Raw genomic sequence first — 25,265 nt, forward strand, 5'->3', positions numbered from 1 at the left:
TATATATATATATATATATATATATATATATATATATATATCCAAATATTGATTTCTGGGATGGTCTACTCTGCAAGGCACAGAGAGTGAAATTGGTAATGTACATACCCCAGCTGCTATAATGATCCTTTAGGCAGTGAAATGGCACTGCAAAATATTCCTTGGTCCTGCTTACACCACATATATTCGTTTTATGTAATGGAGAGTAACATAATATTTCATCCGTTAATGCCAACACAGACCAAATATTGGATACACAGTAAATTTTGATAACCTTAGGAGGAAGAGATTACCTTCACCCAGTCTCCGAGGCTCGATGAAAAATTAAACTAAGAGGATATTTTTACGTTGATAAATAAATCATAACCTACTTAATCCCACACGACAGGCTGCGTCCCTTCATTACGCTGCCCCTCATCGATGAAGAGGTGCCATGCTGAAGTAACCCGTGAAGTTTCTTCTGCCCCCAGCTGCTGTAGAATAACAGGTTAACTGGGAAAAACTTTTTTTTCGCAGAGCCTGACACGGTAAGTACAGCTACTCCGTTGACAACACAGGTGAACACATGTAAATTACACACTATAACCGACAAACTGTATACTACACGACAATCGGCATCCTATTCATCATTGCTTTTTGTTAAACCATGACCATATATTGCATATGTTTTAATACTAACATGCCAGTAGAGAAGTTCAACTCATCGCAACGCAAATAATCACGTTTCCTGTTTATTATATTGTGGCTACGCTTACGCTGACGACTACATAGCCTACTACACTACAGTGAACATGCGTTTGCCCAGTTCATCTTTGTCACCAAGGACCAGCATTCTATTAATGGAAGGCATTCGATCATCTGCGACGGCCGGCAGAGCGCGACCCCTGTAAACGGCATTGCTGCTTGAAATTTCCTCCTGGAAGGTGAGGAGAAACATGAAAATGTTCCAGCGTGTGTGTGTGAGCCTGCGTGTGCGTATGTGTGTGTGAAATGTGTCTTCCCCCTTCTCTCTTTGTCCCTCCTCCAAAGTAAGACTCGCGCCGGAGCGCTATCTGCATGTATCCCACTGCAAACAGGATGAACCACAACAACCTTCACTCCACTCTCACGTCCATTTAACCCCATATTCGGCACGGCCGGCCGGGATCCATGCTACCCTGACACACGATATTGCAGTCCCTTCTCCCCGACAATATCCGCACCCATTCCCCACTGAAGCAGCATGCCCGAGACGGGAGCGGCAGCAGCAGCCGCCGCTGCAGCCGTAAGCAGCTCCAGTGACACCGAGAGCTCACGGCACAGACACCGATCGCAGGAGGGTGAAAAGACAGATCCAGCTGCCGTTCCTCAACAAACGTCCTCCGGGGTTTTGGGTGAGTTTTCCTTATGTTGAGGCAGCCTAGATTGAGTTCGTGAATGAAATGTAAAACATGAGCTCCGAGCACAGGTGGATGTGAGAAGACAACAAGAGCAGTTAACGCTAGCTAGCCGTTACATTGAAAGCGTCACAGGCGGGCAACGTCCTTTTGTCTCAATTCTCCCGAGCCACGGAAGCCCTTCAAAATGATATTTTTGTCAATAACACGGCGCTCTAAAGTAAAATGATGTCTTTGTCTTCAAAGGTCAAACGCATCATCATTGCTGCCACTGCTTATTTTTTTTCTCGCTCATTTTAGTGGTGAGGACCGTTTGGGATGTAGATATGTTGTGTGCCATATGTTATGCTATTCTAACACGTCAAAACATCCCGTTTGCTAGTTTTTCTCAAAGATGAACTTTTTAAAGTCACAGGAGGAAGGTTAAATTGGGATGCATTGTTCCTGCTGATTACTTACAGTAGCTAGCTAGCGATGTTGCTATTACGCGTTGTCTAGTATTCCAGACGTATAACGGGAAAGTTTTAATAGCCTGGCCCTTTGCCGAATTCAGGTAACCCGTAGGTTAACAATCACGTCTCGCCACGGTTTATAGCTGAACTGTTATGCCATTGTACATGCAATATTGCCGAGCTAGCTATTTAGTTGAAGCATGAACAGTGTTACTACGGTGTTTATTGCATATGGCCTTAAGTTATATACAATATTATACTTGTACGTGTTCATAATGTCCTTCATATTTATTAACATCGCATGTCGCTTTTTCTTGGCTGCACGGTTTCTAGTTAAATGACTGGAGAACACGTTAATTGCGGCGGTTTGTGTTTTTGTGTCTGGGGCCGCCGCGTGCACTCCTCCAGTTGTGGTGCAGGATGATGCAGTCAGTGTAGCTATGGCCAGTGTATTGCAAGGGACGTTCTGTATCCATGAGCAAGGCAAGGTAACCCGTACACAGCAGATCTTAAAGGAGTACCATGTAAGTTTAAACTTGATGTTTTATAATATGACATAATATGTACATAAGCGTGTGAGATCATTGTATGTATTTATTTTCTGCGTGCGTACAAGCATGGTGCTAAAATTAATTAGGCTATCTATTGCCTGTCAGCAGTTCGTTTGCTTAGCAAAACAAGGGAAACCCAATGAGTAGTTTTCATTAGTTTCATAAGATATGTTTAATGACCTGAATACAGTTTAAAATCATAGCTTGCCTTATGCAATTATTGTCAGACTATTTACTTGATACTGAGACTGCGTTTCAGATATAAGCATATATGTTGACTTAAATGCCTTGGGGCGCTGTGGGGTTGGAGGTGAGAAACTAGGATTACCAACATGTTACAGAATCACATTTGCACATGTCATTTTCAGTCTCAGATCTCCCAGTGCAAAGCTGTATGTAATTAATCTGGTGGTCCCTCCTGCAAGGATTTTCTTGGTGGGGTGTGTGGATGCTCATCCTTTATAACATATTGCCTAACCTTGGTGATTTGGGCTGGATTGTGTTGACTTTGTGGCTGCCGTTTTCCTTTGTGACGGAATCCCTGTTGATTCAATAGGAATCAATTGCTGTGAATTGCCTTTCTCAATACAGGAAGGAGGCTATTGAATTTCTGGCATTTGTGTATAACCATTTCCTGTACAGTACGTCTCCTATTTTGTATCTCGAATAAGGTTTATTAAGTTGCATAAATCTACCATAGCATTTCACTATTTCTTTCCATTTATCTTCTTTGGTTGTGTTTGCTGATATGTTTGTTGGATTTTGTATTAATAGTGGAACTGAACTCTGAGCCCACATAGGGTACAGGCCTTGTGTTTACGTTTTTAGCTGTTTGTGACTTTTGCTGGTGTCCGTCTGCCTTCATGTCCTCTTGTGTATCAGCAAAAGAGCCCTGGTTTTAGAATGAGTGCACAGACATCCAATCTCAAAAAAAGTTTTTTTCATTTGTTTTTGGTGGCATTGACATGAGAAATGCATTTTCCATCTACGAATTTCCTGCTTATTTACTTGTATATTGAATATTTATGTTCTCATTATGTATACAGACTCTGCTATGTAGTTAATGGATATGAGAGTGCACAATTAAAACCTTTTAAATGATCCTCAAATACTCAATGAAAGAAAACATTAAAAATAAGAATATAATATTGCTCATATACTCTGGGAAGAAAGTTAAAATGAGTCCCAAAATCATCGCAACATTACACTACAGCTTAACTGTTTAATTGAAATACGAGAACAATATTTGGTTCTTTTATGAATATGTTACTCTATATACTTCAGTGCAATTTATTTATCATATGCCTTTATGCCCAATTGAAATGGAGCCCTATGGATATCAGTAGTGGTTTTATTATTTCATTTACCTCGACAAATTAATAATTCCCACAGAATATGTCAAACATTTCAAGCTGTAGGCCTAAATATTATCTGTTAAGTGTTGTCGTGTGAATGCCTTAAATGTCTTTCAAAATGAACCTCCCAAGCTTCAAACATTTGATTCAAAACTGTCAAACAATCATCGTGCAGTCTGAAGTGTAATACCATAAGACAGGTAGTGTAGCACAGCCTAGTATCATTAGCTGTGATGGAGCTACACTAAACATGGCTGTGGTATTGTTCCCCTTTACCTTACCGTGTCATTTATTTTTAGGTGTACCTGTACCTGTATCTTAGATTGGTCACTGTTGGCTCACTTCTCAGTGTGAGGATCATTGAGGCCTTTGTTTTCAGATTTTTTTTGTGGAATGTTTTTGTGGGTTGTGTTTGTTTGTACTTGGCACATATTTTCTATGAATTATCAGAAGAGCAGACTGTCTTTACATAATACTTAGTTGTGACGCCTTGAGAAAATATTATGAAACAGGTGGAAGGTACATAGCTGTATTTCTGTTCAGGCTGTTTCTACTTTCGTACGTTAGTGAATGCACAGAGCGTCATGAAGTGAAAACTACTCTTATCCTTCCAAAAATTATTCATTTGAAAATCAAAACTTTCCTTGAGTAATAGCTGTTACTACGAGCTATTGCTTTGCTTCATTATAGGCTTCTTCCTTATGGGATTGGACTATAATGCAATATATTGTAACTTAAGTATGTGGATTAAAAAATATATGCCTATACATTATAATAATACTGTGTACAGCAATGTATTTAAATATATACATGATTGATTTATATATGGTAAATATTTGTCTAATGACATTATTATAGAGTAATTACATTATTATAATATTATTGATGGTTTATTGAAAATTTAGTTTTTTGTGAACTTAGTTGATGCTGCTATACAGTGTTATTCAAAGTTTATGATGCATATGGTAAGCCTTTGTAAGTGTCTTATGAGTTAGCATCATTAAAATTGACATTTTCCTGACATGGGCACATGCTGTGCTTCATATATGGAGAACAGCCTGTCCAGACATCAAATATACTTTCTTTGAGCATTACAAGTGTTCACCAGATAACAACGGGCACCGCTGGCATTTGAAAGTTTTTGGAGTTGAGGGCACTATGTGTGGTGCAGCACACATCCACAGAACGTGTTGAAAGACAATGCCAGGCAGTGAAAGACAATGCAAACCATTACGGTTCACACACAGTGAATGGTATGATTGAATGGTGCTGCCTGAGACCCTCACATGGACAGGTAAGAAAAAGCCACAAGATGGATGTCTGGCAGGAGACTCAGGTACAACACATCCCACAACCCACTCTTTGTGGGAGCTGGAGGTTGTTACTGTATTACCTCTGCAATTTTGAAATACTACAATACTTAGTTCATAGACCCTCATCTTCTGACACCGTCTGTGATATTTTTTGGTTCATTACAGCCAACGTCCGCTCCATGGAACTGTTTAAAGAGTAGATGTTTGTAAATAGTACAACCGTTTGACCTTTTTTTCCCCCCATGTACAGAAAACATCACAGAATCACTTTTAACCTGGATATACTCACCATGAGGTTTTGACACTTTTAATCGTCTGCTTCTGTGCCTGTAAATTGTGACTGCAGGACCACATTGAATGATTGATTTTTGAGACATGGGGTGGTAATTAGCAGTGACACACCATATGTATAAGTTATTAGTCATCTTATGATGTTCATGATGCTTTGTGAATATAACAAAAAAATAACAAGCAAGTGAATAATTATTGTGTCGCTATTACAGATGAACATGAGGTTATTACTGTTGCAGTTTCTGGTATGGAGACTCTCCCTCCATTACTACTTTATGAATAAATCTAATTTAAATTTTTCCCCTCTCAAATATTTATATCATCGGTGAACTTTTTCATTTGTTCCAAGACTACCTTTCTCGAGGCAGATTGAAATTGTACCAGCTTTTGTGTCAACGCACACCTCCAAACGATTGATCTAGTCTCTTTGCACCCACTCAGTGTAAGTGCTGAAAAAAGCAAAGGTGGGCATCAGAACTTTCACATAGTTTTATTGTACTTGTGCTTCTCCAGAATACACCATGCACAAAGCAACTATAATTTTACCTTGCTCTGCATTTGGCCTGTGAAAACAGAGCTTGCAGAACACCTAGGTCCGTTTATGTTGGTTGTTCTTCAGTCCTCTGTTCTGGAAGTGCAAGTGCACGTGATGGCAAAAAACTATCGATGGCCTCCTATTCAGACAGGTGTTAAGAGGCTTGAGTGAGGGGCAGCAGACTTCTGACCCAGTTAGATGAGATCCAGGGTCAAATTTTAAACACGGAGCCTACTTGGTGCAGACCAAGCACACAGCATTGCAGCTGACAAAAAACTAAGTTAATATTTGAACTTCAGTCAACACTGAAAGATACCTCTTGGCTTAGGCTAACATCAGTATTGATATTTACTGTTAGTGTGAGCTAAAGGGATGTTTATACAGGATAGCTTGTGCACAAAATAAATATCTCAGATAGCACTGGCAAAACCTATTGCTATGTGTTCCTGAGATTGTGATAATGAAAAGATGCATGCATTTACATGTCAAGGCCTAATGGTTAAAATTGAAATATTGATAAGCGTGCCACTGTACATCAAAGATGTGAAAATGTTAAACTCCACAGCCACACTACTGTAACTCTTCTTACCGCTAAGTGAACATAGCTGGATGATTTAATGGAATTGTACTGCAGTGACTATTTTAAAACATTGTTATGGGATCTACGGCTCTTAGAAGTGGGAAAGTGGAAATCCAAATCCTCTCCGCTATCAAATTGCCCTTTGGCCCATGGGCTTAAAGGGCTTTCACGTATACCGACAGGTGCCCCTTGAATGTGAACAGTGGGGATAAAGTGAAACTTGAGTGAATTCGAGGGGTTCAATGACCAGCTCTCTCCCGGAGATGCAGATTTGCAAACAAATCCTGTAGTGGATGCGTTCCAGACAGGAAGCACTGTAGATCTCTCTCTTCATGGTTGGTGACCATTATTGATCGTATTTGTGATACTGATGGACGAAATGATGTCCGTGTGGTTAATTGTGTTATTTTTTCATTAGCCTACTTTTGTGATTTTTTTGGTTGGATGTCGCCCTGCTAGTGCCAGCTCAGGGGACATGTATCGACCACCAGTTGCGGTCTTTCTAAAAGTGGAGCCACTCTAAGCCATAAAAGGTGGCGTGCATGAGACTACGATATTTTAGCTCTCAAAAAATAAGTAGGCCTAAATGATCCCATCTACTCGACACTTTCTTTTGTTAGCGGCCTGCATTCTGTTCGGGAATACAGTGAGTCTAGGTTAGGCTGCAAAAATTACTTAACTAAATAACAAAAATAACATAATGGTTGAAGATTGATGGGATTAGTTATTAATAATTACTAATACTAAATCGAATGACAAATTTTGATTCAAAATATAGTGTCATGTTCAAGTTTATTCTCCTTCGCTTGTTGCCGGTGTCTACACATACACCTTTGCCAGTCTCTCAGTGCTTAAGAATACCGCCATTTAAAATGCACCAGAAGCCTCCAAATTGCATCAGAAAATTGAACATCATCTGGACACCCCTGGCCTTCTACTTTTTCTCTTTGGCCTACTACTTATATTTTTGGGGAACAGTCTACAAATTACACCATAAAATACAAATGACAAAATACTATTTTGCATTTCAAATACATGTATCAACACTGCCCATCCCTGCTACCTACCTACACTGGATGTGCATGCAATTATATTTTGCATTTACATTTGTGGTCCGCTAATAAATCAACTGGTAATGGGGCTATAGTGGTTTTAGAAGGGGCTAGGCTTCGGTCCAACTATAAAAGCCATACGTGCATAAAAGAAAATGGCTCCGTCATTAATTCAGCGCCTTGTTCAGATGTGCTGTATGGTGTCTGACTGTGGACCCTCCTTCAAGCACTGTTCAAGCACAACTGCCACAAACATATAGGGCCAAAGCAGCAGGCTATGCCACAGTTTCGTCAAGCAACCAGGCTAATGAACAATGGACACTGACAGCCTGCGGCCTGTTGCCTATCTGTGTGCCTGCTACACACACAGGTGGAGCAGTGCATACATAGACACACGGTCATGCAAATAATAATACGTTCACTACAGCTGGACCTACACACAGCACCTTACATACACAACACACTCTGTAAATGGTAAATGGTTGGAATTTATATAGCGCCTCTATCCAAAGCGCTGTACAATTGACGCTTCTCATTCTCCCATTCTTACACATACGCACATACGCACACATACACCAATGGCAATTAGCTGCCACACAAGGCACCATATTTGTCAGGAACATTTTGGGGTTAGGTGTCTTGCTCAAGGACACTTTGACGCACCCAGGGCGGGATCGAACCGGCAACCCTCCAACTGCCCGATGACTGCTCTTGCTGCCTGATTTTTTTGGACTATTTCTATTCCTATTTATGTTGCTGCAATGTCGAGGAGCTGAAACCAAAGAATTTTACTCTCTTATAATGGGAAGTAACAAAGAATCCTCTATCTTGTATAAAGAAGTGAAAAGGCCGCCATATTTTCTGCGATGTTATAATGTCTGATGGCCCTTCGTCTGCCTGAGCAGTCACAACAAGCTGGCGTTTGTGTTGTGTTCTGCCAGAGCGGTGCTAATCTTACTCTGCAACGTCCTTTCAACTGCTTTGTCAAACAATTTACCCCAAAAAATGCATCTTTCTGACGGCTGAGGTTATGGTCGATAAGGTAGCGGGGCAATGCTTGATGTGGCTACAGGTTACAGACTAGCGGGACGTTACAGTATGTTTAATCTATACGGTAAATCTTTTTGACAGTATTGTTATTGTTCTGGAATGATGAAATGAGTTGCAATGCTCAGATGGGAATGCACATATAAGCTCATATGAATATGTGTTTCAGATATATTATGAGGCCTTATATAGAGATACTCAGTAAGGTACATGAAACAAATAATCAACAATCATTGTAAATATATGGGTTTCTGTCTGGTTCCATTTTGAATTTTGATTCCTGGCCTGTGGACATCCACTTCCTTCCCATTGTGAGCAGTGTTCCAGTAATGTAAACTAAGCCTTAGGCTTTTTGTTTGTCTTGATAGCAACACCCCTCATACGGCTGAAATCACGAGTGAAACATTTTACGTTCCAGTTTTTTCACGGTTTATTGAGTCTGTTCCTCTTTCGTATGCCGTCTGTAAGTTGTGAGGTAATGGGGTTTGTGGCTCGAGTTGAATATCACACGGCGTACTATGGCAACGGCTGCGTGGGGCTCTGGTGTGGGGCTCAGATACTGCACGCATCACAGGGACGGAGACGGGCCTGCTGTTTGCACAGTCGAACAATGCGCTTCCCCCAGAATCCCTTTTGAAAAAGCAGATTGTGTTGAAGAGATGAGCCGAAACCGACGCCTCGGTGAATTATAGCGCAAGGCTGAGATGCTCTGCTGGCGGTATTGTGGCGGATTTAACATCACTTTTACTCGAGGCATGCAAGAGACAGACGTGATCCCACCATAACCTCCCCCCTGGATCTACTTCCATTACACTGCTGAGCCAGGCATTATCTTTATTGGTGGCCTGGGAAACTGCGGTGTGGGGTGACCTTGGTGGCAGTAATAAGATAGTGGTCTTGCTATAACATATCACCGGTGCTGCATAACCCTTTCACCATATGGAACGGCTTCCTTTCGAAATTCATAATTCATAATTCCTATTTCATAAAGTGCAGTGTACGTTCTCCTTCTTTAACGACTTTCATTCGTGAGGAATCTCCCGAGAGATTGTGGCTCGTTCTTCCCGAAGAGGCTAGAAACGTAGGCAGACCTAAACACTCCGTGACATGCATAATATATTGGGTCGATGAGCCCAAAGTGATATAAAGGTGAACGGAACTTAACAGGAGGAGTAGAGCGTAGCGTTAGCGCTGCATTTCCTCCCTGCCAGACCCTGCTCTCCATTGACTGCATTGAATGTTACACATGCCTGACATCACTATAGCTCATCCAGATAAGTAGACATCAGTTCAATAGAGGAAACATTAATATGTAAGCTAAGCTTTGCTTTCAATGCTAGTAATACACGTATGTACCTAATGTGGATATTAGCATGTACTGTGCACTAGCACACTGGACGAGGTGACCAGAACCAGATATGAACTGGTCCCAACCTCTGTCTCCTGTCTTCTCCTTGTGTTAGGCCTACTGTCCGGATCAAGATTCAGCTAGGGGGATGCTAGATCCACTTAGACAGTGTGGCTGTGTTATCACTTACTAGTTGACGGACTCCAGGGGCTGGACTATAAATCAGCATTTGGCTGCTTTTCCCTCTCTCCCGTGCTTCTGCTGACTCGGGGGAACTTTATTTTCCCGGTTGCTTAGCGAGCCCATGGTATGGAGGGCTACAGCGGCCCAAAATTCTGTTTAACCACTGTGGGTCGAGAGCGGCTCTCGTTCGGCTTCTCGTTGGCGCTGTTTAGTGGCTGAAGGTCTGTTTGATTGGCCCGAGGGGCGCAACGACTTTTCTGTCTCATTTCACTCATTCAGCAGACTAATGTGGGGCGATGTGCGTTTCTCTCTCTCTCTCTCTCTCTCTCTCTCTCAAAGTGCCATAGGTTTGTGCTCCACTCAGCCCCAGCACGAGGGGAGTGTGAGGGCTGTGTGGGTCTAGCATGTGGTCCTGGTGCAGATGGACCGACAGGGGGGGAGATGGTGTGTCAGATCCCACCAGTGGCTTTGTATGAGTGTTGCATAGAGGTGTGTCCAGTAATTCGTAGCTGGTGCATATCCCCCCGTTGTACGAACACCTGCTTGGAAATCTGTGATATCAGCACCAATACGTTTATGGAAGCATACATACTTGAACTCGCATTCGCATTTCAGTGGTTTCAAAAAATGTTTAAGGCTAAGGATGTATCTGTAATCTACCTCAATAGTGTTTTTGAATGGACATTCATTGGTCTCCATGTTGCCTTTGACTGTAATTAGTCAAACTTAAAGCTTGCTGTACACAGCACAGCTCTTGTGATATTGGTATGAAAAGGGCCACATAGCTAGCCCTGGGTTGCGGGCCTCCACAGGTGTTATAAACATCAGGGCTTTCAGCTTGAGTCCCTGCTATTTGTGGGCACTGGCACTGGCATAGACAAACAGAAAACACACCCGATATGTACTGTATATCATTGAACTTCTCGTAAAATAATGTCATGGTATTTTTTTATTTTTCTCGAAATTGAGTGTGGGGCAACAGTTGGTCGAGAGAAGGGAATGACGGAGCATGTACTGTATGGAGCTGAGGATGTTTAGCAATACATTTTGAGCAATAGGATGATTAGGCTAGATAATATCTGGCTGATATGGTTACTGTAAAAACAGACAAGAGTCGTGCAAACAATACATGAAATCATACCCGTATTACCTTTGATAGCAGTGGCTGAGCTTTAGCATGCTCTCGCAGCCCAGCCTGTATTGGAGCATCTTGTTTCTCTCTTGTCTTTTTCTCCTACGGTCAGTTGATCGCTGGGTGGGGCAGGCCAGGGCGTTTCCACCGTTTTCCCGGTGTGGGTATTTACTGAGGCTGTGGGGGAGATAAAAGTCCGCCTGGGCGTTAGTATTTCCTCTCTCTCTCTCTCTCTCTCATTAGCGTGCTGCTACGTAGCGGTCTCCCGGTCTTTTAGGTTTTTGTGTTTTGCTGCTTTTTGCATACATCAGACATGCGACATTACATTCTTCAGCTATGCACTTGCGCTAATTACTGATTACACTGACTGACAAATACATATTTAAATTTCAGAATTTTGATTTGTCATTTTTATCATTAAATCTTATGCTTAAACATACCCCCCTCGGCGCGGCCCCCCTTGTTTGTCGCAAACGAGCGAGCCAGTTTGTAACGATGCAGGAAGCGTAGCGTTTTCTACTGCAGTGTTCCTGAGCCTGTGCGCTACTCCAGAACCCCAGGCTGCGCTTCCCTGCCATGTTCACTGTGGGGCTGTCACTGGAACCGGACACATAAAATTGCTCCCCATATTTCGGGCTAACGGTGCTTCCGCTCCTGAATTCTGATTCACAAACAATCGTGGCCTCTTCCACCTGGGTGGGATGGATGATCGTTTTTCTGTCTTCTTGTGCCCTCTCTGCAACTGTAATTGCTCTAGCCACTTCTGTGTTCGGGGGCAGCGCGCACTGTGTCAAAATATAAATGAAAACAAAGCAATCATAGTGCAGTGACACAGAGAAACAGACCTACTAAACAGACAAGTGTAACAATCACCCATTTTTGGAGCTTATGTAGTTTTGTGACAAAGGCTTGTTCACACTCATTGTATAGCTGTGACCAAGGTCACTCAATCTATGAGGTATTACTAATAACTGGCAATGCAAAGAGGGTATTTCTTTCGAAATAAAACACAAAACAGTGCTGTTTTTGACTACACGTGTGTATGTGCGTGTGTGTCTGTATGTTTGTGTGTGTGTGTGTGTGCTGTGTGTGTGCGTGTGTGTATGTGTTTGTATGTCTGTATGTTTGTGTGTGTGCATGTGTCGTTTGTGTATGTGTTTGTGCTGTGTGTGTGCGTGTGTATGTGTTTGTGTGTGTGTATGTTTGTGTGTGTGCATGTGTGTATGTTTGTGTATGTGTGTGTGCTGTGTGTGTGCGTGTGTGTATGTGTTTGTGTGTGTGTATGCTTGCGTGTGCACGTGTGATTGTGGACATGAATTTAATAGGAAATGTGCGATAGAGGCAGATAGTTAGGTCTGTAGTACCTCATAGCTATTTTGTGCATACCATTACACAGTGAATTCAGCAGCGAATATCCTGTTACACTGACTGTATTCTCAATCACGCTCACTTAATAGACTGTAAAAGTGGAGTCTGTGAAACGAGAGACTCTCTGCAGCAATGAGGAAACGCTCACGATGTAGGCCAGCGCCGAGCCTTGCTTCACACGGCTTCCTCTGATTGTGCCGGAGTACAGAGAGAGAGAGAGGGGGGGGGGGGACCCTTCACCTGCGCTAATCTCTCCACAGCCAGAGCGGACGGGGCCCGCTGCCTCTCGCGCAGTGTGTGGGCGCCGAGGGCCGCAGGTGACCAGAAGCTCCGCTGTCTCACCTGTCCGTTCACGCGGACATCCATCGCGGTTGTGTCTGTTAAGCCCGTCACTGGGGTGAGGGGAGCATGAATACAATCATGACCAGTTAACTCACCTCACCTGGTTTCTTGGGGCTGAATATAAAGTGGCCACCTCTAGCCATTGTGTGTGTGCGTGTGTGTGTGTGGTGTGTGCGTACGTGTATGTGTGCGTGCCTGTGTGTGGTGTGTATGTGTGTGTGTGTGTGTGTGTGTGGTGTGTGTGCACGTGTGTGTGGTGTGTATGCACATGTGTGTGGTGTGTGTTGGTGTGTGTGTGCATGTGTGGTGTGTGTGCGTGTGTGTGTGTGTGTGGTGTCTGTGTGGTGTCTGTGGTGTGCGTGTGTGTGGTGTGTGTGGTGTGTGTGTGTGTGCGTGTGTGTATGTGTGTGTGCATGTGTGTGTGTGTGTGTCTGTGTGTGTGTGTGTGTGTGTGTGTGTGTGGTGTGTGCAATGAGGAGGAAAAACATGTTGCGAAAGTCAAACGTGCAAAGCTGTTCTCGCTTTCTGCAGCTTGTGTTTCCTCTCTGAAGGTGAGACCTGAGTGTGCACTGGACCTCCGAGCTGGGTGACACTCTCGGACCTCAGCCAGCCAGTCCTCCGTATTGATTTCAGGCCTAAAACAGCTCAGAGAGAAGCGCTTCATCTCAACCACTTTGCTGTCATGATTTTGTCCTCTGGGACCACAACATCGTCTTTATAAACTCCACACACCGGCAGTGTTTTAGGAATTTACTAATTGCTGTTTTATAGATAATACCCTCAATTGGGATTCATTAGACTTTCCAGTGTTGAGTGTGTGGTTTAAACGCTTGTGGGATAATGTGGAATTGTCACCCCTGAGTACTGACTTCAGTCTTACTTGGAGCTAGTAAAGGTCACGCATCACTTTGGCCAAAAAGGAGAAATATAATCTTCTCAGTATGAAGCCCCCTTTATGTGGAGGAAAAGTACATACAAAACACAGTCAAGGGTGGCTGGAGCTATTAACCACGTTGGTGAACAATGCTGTTTTTTCAATTTAATCCAACGTGCACACACGTGTAATTTACAGGTGCATAGTCAAAATAGAGAATCGATATTTCAAAATCTTGTAGGTGAATAATTTGAGATACATTTTACTTTTGAGACTACTGAGCTATTTATCTTTGTTCAATGTATATAACTATAGAAGCAAGATATTAGATATATCAGGAATAGATGGATGCCTGCACATGCAGATTGATGTATTGAAATATTTTTCATGACTATAAAATAATGAATTGTTCATTCCGACATGAGTCGCATTTGAACTGAAATTGATCGTGAAATTGATCATGCTGTGTATTTTATATGTGGTATTGATGTTGAAGTCTGTTATTTCTCTGGGCACCAATCAGCTGGCTCACATGACCACACCCCTGGGTGTATCCTAGGTAAGGTGTATCCTATCATAATAATGGAGAACACCTGATCCTGCTTGATTTCCTTTTGTATACCTGACAAAGAGCCTGTGATGCTTCCAAACACACCTTGTATTATTGAATACATGCATAAACAGAAAGAATGGGAAACTACCACAGTCTGCAAATTATTTTGAACCTACATCGTTTTAGCCATTTTAGGCAAAACAGCTTCGCCTAAATTGACTTGTGTGCTTAATACTGTGTCGGTCAAAAGTGGGTCTGTGCATGCCACGCTAATACCCTCTCTCCTGTTAGTTTAATCATTAATGGGCATTCATTCTGTCAATCAAACATCGTGCTGTGGTGGTCTTCACAGTCCCTTAAATTGGTGCTCCTGGGTCCAGTTAGGTCTCAATGACGGTGTGCTTCAAACGATCAGTGGAGTAGATGCCACTGTGTTCATGGACAACGTCTCTCGGGGAGGGGGGGGGGGGGGGGGGGGGGGGATGATCTACGCAGGCTAGTGCTAATGCCCCAGTTGGAACCTTTCTGTTGTCTGGATTTGTCTTGCCAGCGTAATTTCTTTTTAAGCCTCTTTAATTATAGGATTGTTCCTTAATGTTGGTGGTGGCGAATGCCTGGGTATGTCACCGTGGGCGCTAATAAACAAGGCGGTCCAGAGGACTGACACAAGTGTTCATTAGCCGCTTTCAGGCCCATTCACTGATTCATAATTTCTGGTGCTCTTCACAAAGCCCAATTCAGGCAGTTGGATAACCAGTCTGAGAATCACAGGGGGATACTTAGTTCAGCTGTTTCATCAAAGGGCGTCTTTCCCCACTTGCTTAACTCCTAGCATGCACTCCTGTTGGCACACAGACTACTGTATACAATCCTCCCCCGGTCCCATAAATGAGGGGTTTTCAGGGAATTTATACATAGCCCCCTTGCATTTTAGGGGGCCAAAAGTAACTAAGTGGACTGTTGGCTTCTCGACTACTTCTGATTAGTCAGGTGCATTCGATCGCTTCTGAATCCTTACTGCGTGTATAAGTAGGCTTTCCGTATCTAGCCTTGATTCTCGGCTTTTGATTGCCTCTGGAGTCTGTTAATGCCGTTTGTCAACGTGAGCGCCAGAGTTGTGCCAATGAGAGTCAAGGAAGCCATTATGAGGCTGAGAATGAATAAATAAAACGCGGTCTGAGACCAAACAATAGGCTTTGAAATTCAAACTGTGTGGCAGCTGGCCAGGGACCCCCTGCAGTAGCTTCAAGAATCCCTAGGGTTCTGCAGCCCCCCATGAATGATGCATCTGTTCATATCTGGATTCATATTCTTCTGCAATGTGGTTACAACTCAAATTTAGTGCATTAAACTGCAGGCTGCCTACTGTCAACATGTAGGGGCCATTTTAGGACAGCTAAATTTTAGAGGACTGAAGGCAAAGCTTTAGACATTTTAGATATATTAAACAGCTAAAAAAAATGTAATCATCGCACAGATAAAAGGCATCCATCATTCAGCTTAAAACTGAATTAAAAAACCATATAAAGCAATTACATGTCCGTATACCATCAGATTTCAGTCCGTACTAGCAGTGCCTGGCTAGTGATTTCTATTATCTTGAATAACTTTGATCATAACTGGCACGGTCAAAAAACCATACATATATACCGTAAATGAATAGCAATCAAAAAGGGTGTGTGTATATACAAACTGGCCAAAAAGGCGCAAAAACACCAATAAGAAGTCACGTCATAGAATATACCAGTGTCTGGAATTCTGCAGGAAGGACGCGCCGCCATTTTGTCTGTGAGAAAGCCAAGCGACGCTCGCCTTGTCGCTGGAGGTCTGGGACGTTGTGGGCGGCACGGTGGTGCGGCGGTTAGCACTCATAGCAACGAGGTCCCAGGCTGTGTGGAGCTTGCGTGCAACCCTCTGTGCCAGTGTGGGTTTCCTCCTGGCACTGTGCTCTCCTCTCGCCATCCTGACGCAGGTCAGGCCCCCTGGGTTCAAACCGGGTGACTGAGACAGGCAGGGCGCGCGGATGACACGTACGGATCGGTGTCACGCTCCTCGAACCCACTTTTGTGTACCGCATGCGCTCTGTTTTTCGTGAAAACATCCTCTTTAGCGGGAAGAAAACTTAGAAAGAACCGTATGAAGATCAGTTACAAATCACGCGGATCGCACAGAAAGGAGATGCGTTCCCCCGCGCCTTCCCGCTTCGGCCTGCGCCCGCGTTTGAAACGTGCTCTCAAAGTCACCCTGGAGAAGCCGGCGTGTGCCGAGTGAAGGGGTAAAAATAGAACCAGGAGCCGCACAATGTCTCTGATATCAGCGGCCTATTAAAACGGCGATGGCTCTCGTCTCCTTTTAATGGCTTTATTAATGAGGACGTGCAGGAGTAGCGCTGGCAGCGGGAGGATGGGGGAAGGCTACGGCGGCCGGAGCCGTGCCATCGGCCGGATCAACGGCCTTCCTCCCCCGGGATCAGCGCTGTGACCCCCGTATTATGTCCGCTTCGGAGGCGGAGGCGGTGGGGAGGGCAGAGACAGTGCCCTTATTGTAGGTCCTCTTTTCTCTCGCCACCACTCTGTTGGCATAAGCAGCGCCCACAGGAGCCCAGTGAGCACAGAGCGAGGGAGGGAGGGAGGGAGAGAGAGAGAGGAAGGGAGGGAGGGAGGGAGAGACAGGGAGGGAGGGAGGGAGGGAGAGAGAGGGAGGGAGGGAGGGAGCGCCGCCTGGAAAGCCAGTGAGAAAGGCTTTTATATCCACTAACAGGTCCGTGTATCCAGCTGCTGGAGGAACAGGGTGGATTTCAAGCGGAGGGAGGGGCGTGTGCGGCTATCTGTGCTAGGTTTGTAGGGTGGGGGTGGGTAGGGGAGGGGAGGGGAGGGAGGCTGGGTGGTGGTGGTGGCGGTGAAAAAAGGCTAGCGTTAGCGCGGGGAGCGATAAAGAGAATCTCTGTTTTCCGGAGGCCGAGAGACTGAGAGAACAGAGGGAGAGAGATGGGGAAGGGGGAGGGGGGGAATTCTGTCTGTACCGCGTGTGGGCTGCAGCAGCCGAACACAGCTATTCCGCTGTCCTTCTTCTGATTGAATTCGGGAGAAAAGAGCAGATTGACGGGCTCCGTCGTCCGTGGGCTCGCATGTGTAATCGACGCGCGTGCCAGTTAAAACGACCGCGGGGACAGAGTCCGACAGAGGACTCCGCAGTTAGGCTGGGTCTGCAGAGGTGCAGCAGGAGGACCCGCGCGTAGAGCGCACGGACGGAGAAACGATTATTTTTAGCTTAAAATCGTGTGCCTGTTAACGGGACCTGTCTCTGCACAGTGTTCGTCTGATGTTCAGTAGAACTGCTGAATTGCTATGTGCTGTTTCCGTGGTTGTACAGATTAGTCATTTTCATACACCTGGCTAGCAGGTCCCAGTATTGCTCAGATAATTCTCTCCACCGCCCCGTTTGAAGGGCAGTAGTACAGTTGCTTTATGGCACGAAGACACCAATAACACCACTGGGGTTTTTAAGGAGCGTTAGCGTTGCTGCTTGAACAGTTCTGCTTTGTGCATGACTGGGGAGGCCCGACAAATCTACTGCATCACTGTGTGAAGATTGTATCACGGATAGATATTTGTGTATCTTTTAGATTACAGACACAGGGTGTTTCTAAACTTGCTGTGCTTACACTGTCACTTGACCTCTGTAATTCACAGGTTTACTGTATTGTATGTTGAGCAGTGTAGCAGGCACATACACTGCTTGGATTGCTTAATTTTCAGTAGACTGTGCAGTAGAGATGCATGAGGTCAGCCTGCAGCCTAGTGGCTAAGATGCTTGACTGGGACCTGGAAGGTTAGTGGTTCAAGCCACAGTGAGATCAGTGCAGGTGATGGGCGCTTGAACAAGGCCCTTAACCCCACATTGTTCTTGGGGGGATTGTCCCCTGCTTGGTCTAATCAACTGTAAGTCGCTTTTTATAAAAGCATCAGCTAAATAACAGTAATGTAATGTATAACAGTACACAACAGTAAATTGTATCTTTTTATCGCCAAACCAGTTCATAGTAAGAGTCTGCACTTCAAGGTACTCAAACCGTAAGAGTGTTTCACTTCCGATGGTTAAAATAAACACTCTGCTCTTGAATGTGTGAAACTGAGAAGATGGGACGCTTGTTTCCTCAGCTGGTCACGTTGCAGCAGGCTGTGCGTGAAGTGTTTGTGTGGAGCCTTGCGTGTGTTTGCCATCGGTCAAACACACCCAAGAAACGCTGAACCGCACAGCTGCCAGGGCAGGCAGAGCTGTGTCTCTGGGCAGTACGAGCATGCCAGTCATCCACCTGTCCTGTTTGTCTTTGTGACACAACAGGCTTGCTGCCGGCCGTTAACAGCTTTGCACTCGTCTTGTGTAAACAGTTTAGTGGAAATTACCCTATCTCGCATCGTAGGTGAGTGGTTTTATCTCAGAGCGCACCTGTCGCGTTGGTCTGCGGCGGTTTATCCCCGTGGTGCGTTTCAACGACAGGTGTATGTGTTCTCCCTGCGGGATACTGTGTACAGACTAATATGCTGACAAAACTGCTGTCAATTTAGACAAACGTGGTGTGAATGAACCAGCCTTTAGGGAATAGTAGGGTGTAGCCTTTGGGCCCTTGGCTTTAGACTGTGTTGTATGTCAAACAAATGTCATAAATAATAGTGATTTGTTAATAATAATAATTCGTGATTTATCTGGAGCTTTTATCCAAAGTGACTTACAGTTGATTAGACTAAGCAGGGGACAATCCCCGCTGGAGCAATGCAGGGCCCAACAGCTGTGTAGATCTTAACGTGGGGCTTGAACCACCAACCTTTCCGGGCCCCAGTCATGTGTCTCAGCCACTAGGCTACAGGCTGCCCCCGGTGATGGACTTGGTCAACATGAGCGCACTTGTCATGCGGTTTAGCTGAGTGAAAATGTTTAGGAGTAATAAGGGTTTAAGAAGTAGAACGCAGTCAGGCTGAGAGTGTTTTGGTGGCCACCCTGTGCAAGAAACTGATATAGGACTTCTAATTTGGACACTTCTAATTAGGATATGGGAGTATCTCTGATTAACCAACAAGACAAAATGTCAGAGGGGATGGTATGAATGCAGATTTGAGATTACAAGGGTGAAAACTGTCTGTGGGCCATGTCAGGACTGGGGCGGGGCTACAAATGAGCACCATGTCAACACCTAGCCTGTATCCTGGGTAAAGCAATCCTGTGTAAAGATGTTGAACATTTAACCTTTGAACTAAAATTAAAACTAGAGCAAACTGTTGCTCAAATTCGTCCAGTAAAAACATTCATTTGCCAGCCCTAATGCACAACACACAATCTAGCTATGGGAACATGTCTGAGGACTTGTAGACCTCACTGAGGGACATGGATCTTTATTTTCTGGTGAACCATTTTGATGTGCTGACCTCACAGATTTTTACAGCTAACGAACAGACCCCATTTTGTCAGCACAGAAGTTGCGTCTGTAGTGGCTGAGTGACAGGCCCTCCAGAAATCTGATAACAGCCTTTCTTTTATGACTTCGCCCATGTATGTAACCTGACCCTGGCCTTGAACTGCGCAGCGTATTATTATAGACGCGCATCGTAAAGTGGCTGTCGTTGATGGCGAATGGGTGGGCGTCAGTGTGGAGCCTCCCTCCCACTCGACTGGACACAGACAAGCCCCTGCGTCAGCTGGTCTGTGCCGGGGGGGTTCAAAAAGTACGACACCTTGTCTGACCGCTGCGGTCTGTGAGCCTTGTTATGTTTTGCGGTGACCTGCCGGCCGCCTGGCTCGATAGCGGTTGGAGAGAAGCCACAGCAGCTGTGTACCTTCACACCAGCCCACTGAGCTTCCCAACTGACAATACAACTGTCTTCCTCTGAGCAGGGCTACATTATGTAACATGTTTCACAAGACTGGACTATCATGTCAAGTGCTAATGTATGCTATACAGATGCTGCCTGTTACAGTTTGAGGCAAAAGGCGGAGTTAAAACCGTAATCACGACAAAAACGATTGGCGCGTTTCGGTGAGGAATCCCAGAGGTAGCAGTCCCTGTGTTTTGGGAGTAGGTGGGTCACACTCCCGTTGCGAAAGGGTTAAGGCGTGACTGCCCCTCTCAAGTTCCTGGGGAATGATGGGTGACATTTAGAGTTGGTCGTGGCAGGGCAGTTGGGGGGTGGGAGGGACACTGAGCAACAGCAATGACCCTTCCCGTGCCCTTTGTCAGAACTGTAGTGAGGTGGCTGACCATCTCTCTCTGTAACTGGAGTTTGACACCCCTCTCTCTCTCTCTTTCTGTCTCTCTCTCTCTATCTCGCTCTCTTTCTCATTCTGTCCCTTTCTCTATCTCCCTCTCTGTCTCCCTCTCTTTCCCTCTCTCTCTGTGTCTCTCTCTTTCTCCCTCCCTTTCTCCCCCTCCCTCTCTCTCTGTCTTTCTCCCGCTTTCTCCCTCCCTTTCTCCCCCTCCCTCTCTCCCTCCCCCTCTCCCTGTCTCTCTCTGTCTCCCTCTCCTTCCCTCTCTACCTCTCTCTCTCTCTCTCTCTCTCTCTCACTTTCTCAGACAAGCTGTTTGGGAAGCGTCTCCTGCAGGCTGGCCGGTACATCATGTCCCATAAGTCCTGGATGAAGACAGTGCCCACGGAGAACTGTGACGTCCTGATGACTTTTACAGGTGCTGTAAGCTAGATCCTGTTTACACCGTCTCCGTCCGTGTCACAGTTTACTCATACCCACAAGCCTTTGCTGCAGTGTCTGTGTGCTTTTTAGAGACTGTATGTTCTCCCATTCGCCAAGCCTTCGTTTACACTTCCAGTTGGCCCTACCGTAAACAATAATATATTGGTGAATAACAGCCTTGCCATCCCCATTTGTTAACTTATCATTAAGGCAGTGCTTGTGGTTACAGGCTAGAAAGGGGGAAATAAGATTCATGGATTAATACGTTCTTAATTGAAAGTTAGTTAAAACACGCTAATTAGCTCCCAACCTCGGTCCTGGGGCCCCCCTGTGTATGCTGGTTTTCATCCTGATCACATTTGCAATCCCAATATGTTAAAAGCTATTCATTTTTTTATTAATTAGGGGATTTTCATGTTTAGGGAGATTAATTTCCCTCTTAAGCCACATAATGTCAGAAATAGCTATGTGTGCAGTGAAGAATAAATCCCATATTCACATTGTGCTTATTGTGCCATATTGCAAACAATTACATAAAAAGATGATAACATTATTCAACTGATCAAATACAGGACTGAGGGTAATCAATCGGCTCCTGATTAGGTTGGTAAACACTTGGTTGTTGACCTTATTTGTTATGAACCAAATGATTTGTTTTAATGGGCGTGTGTCCACGCTTAACCCCAATTAGGGGCCTATTCATTCACCTCAATATTTATTTAGATTTGTTAAATTATTATTTGTTACCTGGTTTTATGTAATTGTTTGCAATGTAGCACAATAAGCACAATATGAACACTGAATAGCACCTAAGTAAGAAAAATGAACAGCTGGTTAAAATACTTGTTGTAATCATGTGAAAAAGCGCAGTGGTAGGCCTATATGAAGAATAATTTAAATGACAGTTTGTAAAATATAAGTTAAAAATGAACCGATTGACAAGTAAAACTGAATCTACACTATTTGTTTTCTTCCCCTAGACAGCACAGATGACCACACACTACTATGGCTTCTGAACCACATCCGCCTGGGTATCCCTGAACTCATAATCCAGATCCGGCACCACAAACAAACAAGGGTCTATGCTTTCTTCGTCACGGCAACCTACGAAAAGTGAGCTATGGCCCGAGCTAGGGGCAGCGCTGGGAGAGTCAGAACGTGGGCCGTTGGAGCTTGCACGTCCCAGTGTAGTCTTTTTCGATTAATCGGTTGCATTATTAGTTGCATCAGAACAGAATCCAGGGCTCAGGGAAGTGTAGTGTTATAATTACAGGTGGGTATCTTTTTACAGTATCGGATTTATGCTGCTGTAATTTTTTATCCCTGAGCCGAACGTCTTCATCTGGATTAAACATTGTGATGTAAATCTGTAAACTGTCCTGTCAATGTTTGCGCTGGTCATTTATAGTTACTAGGAACTTAAAATATCCTGGAATTTAATGTCCCCTATAAATACAGTTGAGGATCAGCGTATCACTGAAGGCATGTGAAGAGTTTGAAGGCTAATGAAATCAAAACATGTTCCTTAAGCTTGATTAATTATTTAAAGCTGAATGTGTTGTCATATGCTGATTGCCAGCTAGAGCTGTGGTTTTGCTGAGGCTCCCATAGAGCAGCCATTTTGAAATAAGAGGTTACAGTGGGGGGGGGGTGTATAGTGCTCTGTGATGAGGGAATATTGAATGATATCAGAGTACTGAGCTCTAGCTGCTCCATATAAAGGACCTTATCTAAAGGACACGGCTAATTTCCACAAGCTTCCTGCTGTCACCACGTTTACGAGGTGTTAAAAATGAAGTACTAATGTAGTTAATCCACAGAAAACCCTTTCAGCGGCTGGCACTCTGGCTTGTTGGGGTTTCCTGGTCCTTCAGCTGCTATCTCCTGTGTCGGCCCAAGGGGAGAGCATCCGTTTGATTACGTTTCTTCTGGCAAACAAAGGATATCAAGGATATCGATATCAGGAATATCCCCTAAATGTCAGAGAAATCAGCGTTTGAATGTTATCAGGTCTTGTCACGGGCGAGCGTTTAGCGTTGTGCTTTGAGAAACGAACAGTGGTAATGGGTTTTTTGACCTCAGTGAGCCTACAGGGACGGTGCGTTAAGAAATGGAGGGCACTTCCCAGAATTCATTGCGGTGTCAGTGAGAAACACGGGCCGGAGTTGTTCATTCCGCTCTTGAAATCTCAGCTTTTTTCAGTTTGTCTCCATCTCCACAAAGAACGAAGGTAAAATGATACACGGGGCTTCGCGAAAATGTGTGAGGAGTGAGTGCTTCCTGTAGCCAGTGTAATACACAAGCCCTCTGGGGTTTTGTTGTTATCAGCACACACACGTACGCACACTAGCGCATGCACACAAACACACACACACACACACACCATTCCCTCACGTGCTCATGCACATGCACACACACACACACACACACACACATCCTCAGGCGCATCCAGGTAGCTGGAGTGACCCATATTTTATTGATTGCTAAATTCCTTAAAGGGATGTTTTAAAAATAGAAACCTCCATTTTGTGTCAGTTCAGTCCTTTTTTTCGTGAGGAAGGTGCACGGAGCAGTTCTCCCGTGATCCTCTGGAATAATTCATTCGGTCGCGCTGTGCTTTAATACTCCATTAAATCAACAGTGTTGACATTTCCATGACCCCTCCTGGGCTAGGCAGTCCTACCAGAACAATGCTAGCTTAAGCAGGGCAAGAGCCTGCCTAGGATGGAGAGGGATTCCTCCTGTAGTGCGTGTCAAACATTCAGTCTGCCCTTCCAGACATTGACCATGAAGTATCCGTCAAACGGATTTTTTTTCTCTCTTACCCTGCCACAGGTGGCCGTTCATATCCGAAAGGATATTTGTATTTTTCCAAACGCAAGGATCTTGGTGGGGCATTTTTATAGCTGCTTCATCACTCATAGATAGCGATAAGTTATCTAAATTTATGTAGCATTATATTGCTGTGCATCAGGTTCCTCTGATCACTTATTAGGATTTAATTATCATGACAATGGAACACGGTTTGAAAAGAGCTTGCTGAACTTTATGATCGAAATGATACGTTTTTGATGCGTGCTGAATGATAAATGATTAGTTTAATTTAGTGTAACTTTCTACCTACACTTGCTAAGGAGGACGTGACACCAATTACTGCTTTCTGTGCAAATCTTGTGAAATATGTTTATCCTGAATTAGAAAATATAACCAGTCCACTGCCACAACATTGAGAGAAACAAGGAATTCTGCCGCATTGCCTCAATTAGTACCTCTTGAGTGTTTTTTTTTTTTTTTTTTTTTTTTACAATTTTTGCGCTAGACTTTAGCCTTTAGCGCTTACAGGCTCATTACTTCGTGCTGTACAGATGTTCACCCATTGTTATCGCCGTGTTGTTAAAGGGGCCCGCCATAGCTTCTGAGTCAGCATTACACAGAGGCCAGGCATCTGTCAGGTTGAGCCCATTCGGGAAAAGATGGCCGCCCTCAGACCCGCGCTACATGTATGGGCTGCGAGCGGTGACATCACGCAGAGAGCGGCGGTCGAGCCGCGTGATTGGCCCGATTCGAAGCGGCACGTAGGCAGCCCCCGGGGAGGGGCTCTCTCCGAGCAGATGGCGGGTTGTTGCGTGGCGTGAGTGCAACAGTGGTTTTTCTTCCCTGGCGTTTGTTTGCCTGCGGATGTGCGCCCTTCCTGGGAAGTGAGGAAAGGGAAGGGGGATGGGGAGGGAAGGTGGGGCGCTGGCCACAGAGCTCCCAAAAAAACCCAGATCCAGAGAAGCTGCTGGCCTCCAGGGAGGCCTGAGCAGGGGGCTCTGAACATCTACTCTAAAAACAGGCCTTTGATCGAAGCTCAATTGCTCCAAGCAGGGTGATTCCTCAGAAATATCACCGTCTTCCCTGGTGTAAAATCCAGCTATGGCCAGTTTAGAATGACCAGCTACCAGCAGTTTCAAAACCTAGCATGAGATGTTTTTTTTCAGCAGGGATAATGAGTCTCCTCATTCCTGTGTTAGCCATAATATAATGGCCTCGTCGGTCAATTTGAACCCATACCCTGAGCTGGCCAGAGGAGGTTGGGCTCCCCTATTGATTTCGAATTGAATTTGTATTCTTCCAAGCCCTTTTCCGATATGGCAACTAGGGAGTTTTTCTTTGCCACTGTTGCCCTATGCTTGCTTTTATGGGGGATTTAGGCCTGGGTATGCTGTGAAGCCTAGCGTAAAACTGCTCTG

General features: G+C 44.6%; 1 protein-coding gene across 6 annotated transcripts in view; it reads left to right on the forward strand.

Moving 5' to 3' along the window:
- Positions 1 to 315: 315 nt before the first annotated feature.
- The window catches only part of ano8b (anoctamin 8b), a 42,255-nt gene continuing 17,305 nt past the window's right edge, over positions 316 to 25,265 (forward strand). For 2 of the 6 annotated variants that reach the window (XM_061237204.1, XM_061237207.1), the window contains exons 1-4: positions 316 to 923; positions 1,030 to 1,373; positions 20,918 to 21,028; positions 22,014 to 22,146. In XM_061237204.1, coding sequence (XP_061093188.1) covers positions 1,223 to 1,373; positions 20,918 to 21,028; positions 22,014 to 22,146 — 395 coding nt within the window. In that variant the 5' untranslated portion in view covers positions 316 to 923; positions 1,030 to 1,222. Of the gene's footprint in view, positions 924 to 1,029; positions 1,374 to 12,422; positions 12,981 to 17,095; positions 17,189 to 20,917; positions 21,029 to 22,013; positions 22,147 to 25,265 lie in introns of those variants that run through there. The other 4 variants (XM_061237205.1, XM_061237206.1, XM_061237209.1 and 1 more) reach the window with 4 other exon arrangements.

The sequence above is a fragment of the Conger conger genome, chromosome 4 (assembly GCF_963514075.1).
Source record: "Conger conger chromosome 4, fConCon1.1, whole genome shotgun sequence".
In the NCBI taxonomy this organism is placed as follows: domain Eukaryota; kingdom Metazoa; phylum Chordata; class Actinopteri; order Anguilliformes; family Congridae; genus Conger; species Conger conger.